The 8,429-nt window shown below is 33.3% G+C and overlaps 1 protein-coding gene across 1 annotated transcript; it reads right to left on the reverse strand.

The window, feature by feature from the left end:
- Positions 1-833: 833 nt before the first annotated feature.
- On the reverse strand, positions 834-2,930 carry LOC112500712 (sm-like protein LSM3A). Its single transcript, XM_025104269.1, has 3 exons — positions 2,742-2,930; positions 1,397-1,492; positions 834-1,145 (listed from the first exon to the last, which is right to left on the reverse strand). Exons 1-3 carry the CDS (start codon positions 2,856-2,858, stop codon positions 1,065-1,067), a joined length of 294 nt encoding a protein of 97 aa, XP_024960037.1. The 5' UTR covers positions 2,859-2,930; the 3' UTR covers positions 834-1,064.
- Between the last annotated feature and the right edge of the window lie 5,499 nt (positions 2,931-8,429).

Here is an 8,429-nt window from a genome sequence, read left to right on the forward strand (position 1 = left end):
AATTTGTTGAATACATGTGAAAATACATAATTGTTCATGATGAATGTTATACTACGTTGTATATTCATAATAAATATCATACTAATGCATGCATATTAAAGAATTGTTATAATCATATGAACGTGTATATTTATTCATGATAAATATTACACAAATATATTATTTCATATAAAAAAACTATTGAGATGAATGTCAAATCGAGGAGGATGAAATGTTCAATTTTTTAACGTAATTTGTTTGACTAAAATATTAGTTATTTTTAAGATAATTTAATTTAAAAATTAAGGGGATAAAAGTTTTTTAATTATAAAAGAAAATAAAAAATCAAATAAGGTAGACAATGATTTGAACTTACAATTTTGCCTCTAATCACTTCTCAATTAAGCATTATATGTTTTAACCATTGATTAGTCTTCTAAATTTTAATCAATAGCCGAGATTGTCCTAATGTTTACGATGAAAATGGAATTGAACCCACCCCTATATATATAGAAATGCATAATTAATACTCAGCGTCGAGTTCGGGGATAAAGGTATCCCCATCCCCGGTTTATTAATTCGGGGATTCCCTATTGCCATTCCCTGTCCCCCAGTCAACTTGAAGATTCCCCGGTCGAATAGGGGTCGGGTATCGGATTCCGAATCAGATACGGGGTTTTTTGTTGTCCCGGGTGTTACATGCTAGAAAAAAGGAATGAGAAGATTTGGAAAGATCCTAGAGCCACTCATATTTTAAGCATTTATTTTGAGTACTTGAAGATATCATAACCACCCAACCAAACAAGGTTTCTTTTTTTGGAATCTATATCAATGGATATTGCTTAGTTATTTTTGCAAGGCATCAGCAATTCAGCATGTATTGTAGGTAGAACAGAAAGATAAAAGCTTCTTGGTTGATTCATAATGATCAAACCAAAACACGAAAACCGTGTAATTCTATTACATAGGGTTTTTACAATGTGAAGATGGTGAGAACCTAACCGTCAAAGAACGATCTTGCCAGAGCAATATATGTGACATCATGTTGTTCATTACAAGATATAATCTCCAATTCTTCTTCTAGCTTAGGCTGTTCTTAGTGGAGGAGAAACCAAAATGACACCATCTCCCCTAACGAAAAGGAAGGGAACAGTGCGCCTTGTGCTCTGAAAGAAGAATCGAATTTCACAAAATAAAAAAGTTGGAAACTAGTAAACATGGATAAACGCAGAAATATGTGTCATAATATCGTAAGTCTGAGACAAGTTAAAATTGTAAGGTGAACTAAGGGCTAATAGTCGAATAGAATGTTCACAATGCATGAAACATGTCCCAAATTCAAGATCTCATGAGCTTAATAGTAGTATAACCTAAAAATAGGCATAAAGATAGAAAAGAGAGATAAAATACAACATACCCTAACAATCTCTTCATATGTTTCATCATCAATCTCGATTGTTGTAACTATCTCTTCAACATCCCCAAGAATCATGTTCAAATGCTGATCATAAGCCTGAAATTGTCCATGTAATTAGTTATAGCAGAAAACTACTGAAAAGTAACTGCAAATCATTCAAACTTAAGAAATTAAATATAACTTGGATAACTGTAGGTGTCCACCGGGAAGCTTGTGGGCGCACCTCAACTAATCCCACAGGGGCCTGAACTTAATCCTTCCCCCATTCCCATGGATAAGTTGATCAAACAGGGCTGGATAAGATCAAATGTTAAAATAATACATACACAGTAAAAAAGAACTGCCAAATCTGGGATTTGGTAGAAGGGCAGATATTCTGAAGTTTATCAACAAACAGACAACTGTGTTCAACTTTATCTTTCTCCCTATCACACACTTTTCACTAACAGGGCGTTTTCACCGAAATAGTCACTTTATCATTTCGGTTAGATGTCAAGTATGCATACATCTTACCCCTCTAAATGGGATATATTGGGCTCGTTTGGTTTCATCATAGTTTTGTCCACATAAGATGCAGCAATGTATGTTTTTGAAGGAATGTAGCCTGTATTTATCTTCAATCCAAACCCAATCCTTGTAACAACTTCCTCAAATCACAAATCCTTTTCCTCCTTACAACCCCTCTAAAGCTATGACCCAAGTAGCCAAATTCTATAAACTCTGGCAATTTCATAATCAATGTACTTAGCATTATCTGTGAGACTTCTCTCACTTCCCTATCCGGTGAGTCGTAGAGTTATATCTTCTCCCTACCAGGGCTACATCTTTCACATCCAGTATTTATTCCACTTTATCCACAACATTTCAAAATCCAAGTTGTAAAGTAAAGCTAGTATATTTCAAATCTCGAGAAACGTTTCCTTTTAAACCATGAAAAGTATGGCAATAAGTAAGAAACGTTGTGTAGTTTAGAACTAGGTTTCGGAAAGTTTCAGTTGTCTGCACTTTGCAAATGATTGGTTGATTTGCTTCAATGTATGAAATGGGGGAACCCAACTGCTATCAGGATTCTAGTAAAAGTTAAGAACACATTCAATACTATAATTCCATACATTCTCAACTAGCCATACTCGACAAGAGAAAGGATTAAAAGTTTAATCCCAGCACACATCACAAAGTTATAAAATTAAGATTCCTAAGACGAACGGGGATTCTAACATCTCCAATTGTAAAATTCAAAAAATAAAACAAAACCTGATCCACCGCAAAATCAATCATACGTTTCGAGCACGACTAGGAACAAGCTAAACATATGCTATATCGAGAGAAGGTTAAAGAGACATACATGGAGCTTGCCACGAAGCTCGCGATCAGAACGAAGCTTGACATAGATACGTTCGTCAAGACTGAGCCTGATGAGATCCAAAGGCTCCTTCACGGCGCTCTCCTCTTCGGTCGCCATTCTGTCAATGCAGGAAGGAAGTAGCGGTGTTGCAAAGGTTTTACAAAACCTAATATCATCTCACTTGCCATCTGGCATAAACTTTTAGTATTTGACCATTTCTCTATTTTGAGAAGTAGAGTTATCGTGGTAAGCCCAAAAGAATTCTGGATTCTTGGTTATTTTTAATTTCTAGGGTCATGGAAGGTTTTATTAGGCAAACCCTATTATTTAATATAAAAGAATCTAATCCATTTTTTTTATACATTTCATTTTATTTAAATCTTTAATATAATTAATTTTACATTATAATTCTTACCATTTAGTTTGTTTGGGTTCCACCATGATTATAGATTTAAGAGAAGGTTATTCAAATAAAGATAAATTTATGAGACAAACCCCATTATTTAACACAAAGACATTCAATCCACCTTTATTTATATACTTTATTTTGTTCAAATCTTTCAACTCTTCACCAATGTGGGATATATCAAACTCAATCACAATTCAACAACACCGCAATACACAATTCTCATGATGTCACCTCAAACATTAATGGTTCTTCTTTATATATATATATATATATATACTAGTTGTGTACCCGCGCAATGCGGCGGGATGTAAAAGTTCATTAAAATTTATTCAATTTCGAGATATCAAAGTCTTTCAAGATGTCATAAAGCCTACAACATTTGTACTTATAGTAGAGTCAAATAACCATCTATGTGAAATGTCGGTATTAGTCGCTTTTGCAATCGTTCGTACAAAAACAAATCTTTTAAGTGGAATTTGTATAATAACAAATCCCTTTGTTGCTTCTAACTCTATTTTTGATTTGCAACACAATCATGATTTAGTTTCTCAGAAGTCAGAACCAAAACATTATAATCACCACATGAACAAAATTTCGGAAAGTATTAGCTCACTTCCCCCTATGTTGTAATGGATTTGTCGGTGGTTTTGTTTCAAAGACCTGTTTAGCCCATTTCTAGTATGCTTTCATTGACTTCACCTCTCCTGMAAATGAAGATCAACTACATTACTCAATTTCTAAAATYAGAGATTCTACATTTTTTCTTCATTAATTACTCAACAAACTGAATTTAAGGTTAGGTTTCTCTATCTTATTCCATTTTGAAAAGATATCAAAGTCTTACATAATTTACATATCTCTTCCCAACCATATATAGAATGGGAAAATTTCTATCCTCAACTCAATTAAATGAAGAATTAGAAACAATTACCCGTTGAAATTGCCTCATCAAGGATATCCTTGAATCGATGTGAATCAAGCTTGGGATATCAGCACGACATGGAGCAGAAGGGCCTGTGGAGATTAAACAAAATCTTTAGAGAATTGATCTCAAAATGTCATGAAGTCTACTATATCTATACCTATGTTAGATTCAACTAACCATCCATCCATAACGTTGGTGTTGGTAGCTTTTGCAATCATCCGTAAAAATAGAACAAATTTTCACATGGAATGTCTAAAATAACAAACCATTTTTTAAAACAAATCGATGTTCTAGATAAATTTTTTGGATCATGACTACTCCAAGTCAATTTTTATTCAAAATGATCAGAAATTACAAAATTATACACATAATCTAACCGAAAAAATGTYTCTATCCAAAATATATTTTGAGTACTCTTTCGAATRAGACTTAATTTTACACCCACATACATCCTTCAAAACCCAACTCAAACTAAGACTTACTCAACCCTATTATATTTAATGACATGTCTCAATATACTTTTTTCAAGACTAATCACTTATGCCTTCTTCATTGTCTTTATCATATACCTATCATCATTCACATGCAAAAAAAGTTGCCATTTTTGCAAGAGAATAGAGCTCCTGAAGATCCTCATCCCATAAATCGAAAACATGTAGTCATTTGGATCCACGTTATACAATTTCCTAAGAGTCCATAAAAAATACCAAAAAGTGATCTTAATTGTAGAAGCTTTCTACCAAAAAAAAAAAAAAGATTTCATGGTATCCTTTCATTTAAATAGGTGATCTTGTGTATCAGTTTGTAGTATGTTGTTCAATGGTACAGATCAATTGTGCAGGTTATTTTTGTACCATCATCATTAATATAACTTTGCCTTTCAAAACCACAAAGGCACTAACCCTGGCCTTAAATACAATTATAAAACTTTTTTCAATCTTCCAATTACTTCAACAAAATGMCATTTTCTTAAATAATGATGTATTGATGCTTCTTCTAAAGCCWTAAAGATCATGTTGGTTGATCTTTTAACACTTATGTAATCAATTTTGCATCATAATATATGAATATACAACAAAGGGGATGTTTTTAACCAACCTGGTGATGATATCTTCAAAATGTGCAAATTCCTAACATACTAAATGCAGAAATGCTGCTGGCTAAGACAAAAAGAACCACCAGACAGAAGATAATATAGCTGCTTAGTTCAATTCAAGACGGCCTCTGCAAATCACCAGGAATCAAAATAATCCAATCATTGTCGAGATATAAAGAAATAATAAAAGATGTAGGATCAATCCACCATGCTGACCATGTTAGTATAATTGTATTCTAATCTTTTAGTTAAAGTGTATTAGTTTAACTAAAATTATGTTGGAATAATCCACCAACAGCTTCTGCAGATTCCATTTTATGATATATACTTAGTTGAATTGACATTGGTGTTATAATGAGAACCTTGGTCTGGAATGATTCTGATCTTTAATATGTTCCTCGGTGCAATACTATATGGACACATTATGTTCTACTATCTATTGGCTACTGCCCTAAGGACTTGGGCATAAACTGTTTTGGTAAAAGTGAACAACATTTTCCAGGCAATTAACTAACACTAAGAACAATCTCCAGTGTCCACCAGCTCTGCCACCCATTTGACCACCAGCTACCACTACCAGATCGGTGAGCCTGCTGGACATGAGGAGGCATGTCTGACTACTCCTGTTCCCTTTCAGTAACTCCTAGAATTTCAATGATCCCTGTTGGAGGGCAACAATGATTAATTAGTCGTGTTTCATTTTCTTCTTTTTATTTTATGTTGCTATCAAAGACCAGAAAATGAAACCTGTTCCAAAACGAATGTTAGCCTAAGTGACCAGTCTACTTGCTTCATGCTTTCTTGTTTCTCATTTGCTAGTCGGTATTGAAAYAAAGGCATATGGGTATGTATGCATTACAGCAGGCTGCTGCTGCAGCATGCCATTGTTGATGGAGGAACCATATTTTACTACTACACACATCAGACAAGTCATGCATTTTTACAAACACCTGGCATACAAGCTGTGATRATAGGCTTATATGCATAGGCAAAACACAAAGAGAACAAAATAGGCAAAACAACAAAATCGAAATCCCAGTTCATATGGTAAGCAAATGGTAAAATTCACAGAACCAAAACACATAAATTTTAATAACAACCAAACAACATATAAATCTATTTCCAAGAATACGAACCACACACAGTACCTCAAATTTTCAAAGCGATGCAAAAGAGGATTCTTAATGCAAAAGAGGATTCTTACCTATAACTTGTAAATAGCATGGGGATTCCTTCATCGATCGTTAAACCAGAAAGAAGAAAGAAAGTTATATTCTCATCAGAAGTGGTTGCAGAAATCAAAATTGAAATAGAGCATACCAAAAAGAAGAGCATACCAAAAAGAAGAGCATACCTCCAAATTCTAGGGTTTTGAAGAACCTGTGAAATTAAATCAACAGGGAGGAGGGAGCTATATGTATCAATGAGGATTTGATACATCAAATCCCTTTGATACATGAAATCGGTTCTTTGATCGAGGTGATACATCTACACCACCATTGTTATGCAAATGAGGTCAGTGAAGAAGAAAGACCCTCTGCTTCCTAACCCAAAATGTTGTTGGTCGCAGACAAAGGATACATAAGAGAAGAAATTTTTTGGTCTTGGTGGTCGCAGAGGTAGGAGAAATAAAAGAAGGAAACCGGAAGAAGAAACCGGTCCAAAATGGGTAATTTTTGGTGTTTGAAAACCATTGCATAAACAACTTGTACATTATGCATGATAATTTGTAATTAAGAGTTTTTTAAATTTGTTGCATAAAATGATGGTACTTTAAACTTAAAAACTTGTACTTAAGATATAGGTCTAAATGCTTATTAATGTAGTATAGATATATATAGGGTTGGGTTCACGTGAGACCAAGGGTTTTTTGTAAGACCTGTAAGACCAATTTATGTTCATTGATCAACTTTATAAGCTAATGATCTAACGGACTAAAGTTGTACGGTGACAATTTTGTGATTATTGAGAAGCCTCTTGGCGTTTATGAATGTTCAAATTGTCAGATTGTAGATCTAATCCAAGGGTTGAGAATTGGTCTTACGGGTCTCACGAAAAACCTTTGGTCTCACATGATCCCAAGTATATATATATATATATATATATATATATATATGGGTCCATTCAAGGAAGAACTGACTAGTTTGTGGTGACCGTGAAATCCAATCTCAACCACAAATCAATAGATAAATTAGGAAATTTATAATTTTGGTAATTTTGAAATTAAAATTTTAATGCAAAGACATTTTAGGTATTTTCTCTCCTCTCTCCTCTCTCTTCTCTTCTCTCTCCGTCCTCTGTCATCCGGCCACCGTCCTCCTGTGACACCACTGTGATACCTAAAAATATTGACACTGTTAAACAAAAGATACAGTGTGATATCCAAGCATATATAAGATGCATTGTGATACCACTGTGTTACATCTTCAATCGACCACACAAACGATCTCAATGTGATACCTAAACACATATATGATGCATTGTGATACCATTGTGGTATCACCGAAGGACGGTGGCCGGAGAGAGGATAGTTTTAAAATACCAAAAATGTCCTTGCATTAAAATTTTAATTCAAAATTACTAAAATTATAAATTTTCTAATTAATCTATTAATTTGTGGTTAAGATTGGATTTCACAGTTACCACAAACTAATTAATTCTCATTTCATTAGGCCCATATATATATATATATATATATATATATTTCAACCATAGTTATAGATTTCAAAGAGGGTCATCATAAGAAATACAACCCTATGAGGCAAACTTATTATTTAACACAAAGACATCCAATCCATTTTTTTATACACTTTATTTTGTTCAAATCTTTCAACTCTTCACCAATATAGGATATATCAAATTCAACAACACCTCAATACACAGTTCTTATGATATCACCTCAAACACTAATGATTCTTCTTTTAATATATATATATATATATATATATATATATATAGATTTCTTTGTTCATCTCATTTTTTTTTGAAAATTGATCTGGTATATTTTGATGCATCTTATTTTCAGTATTTCTAAAATTAAGAACTCTTCTTACACTTGTCATATTAACTTCATTTTTATCGAGGCCAACCCTTTAAACCAATTACAATGTTGCCATAGTTGTCATTTTTTTAGCCATTGACTAATTTAGTTGAAAAAAAATTAGATAACTTAAAAGTACTTTTTGTCAATTTTACATTTCTTTTCATCCTTTTTTATTCAATTACTAGAACCGTACTCGCGCAATGCAGCGAGATACA

Source organism: Cynara cardunculus, assembly GCF_001531365.2.
Source record: "Cynara cardunculus var. scolymus isolate 2C chromosome LG 17, CcrdV1, whole genome shotgun sequence".
Lineage (NCBI taxonomy): Eukaryota > Viridiplantae > Streptophyta > Magnoliopsida > Asterales > Asteraceae > Cynara > Cynara cardunculus.

Excerpts from the sequence above, each read along its gene's own strand:
- LOC112500712 (XM_025104269.1), bottom strand. The coding sequence starts at position 2,858 with ATGGCGACCGAAGAGGAGAGCGCCGTGAAGGAGCCTTTGGATCTCATC. Across the intron at positions 1,493-2,741 it reads AGCTTCGTGGCAAGCTCCAT|GCTTATGATCAGCATTTGAA; the intron begins GTATGTCTCTTT and ends GGACAATTTCAG. Across the intron at positions 1,146-1,396 it reads CATATGAAGAGATTGTTAGG|AGCACAAGGCGCACTGTTCC; the intron begins GTATGTTGTATT and ends TTCTTCTTTCAG.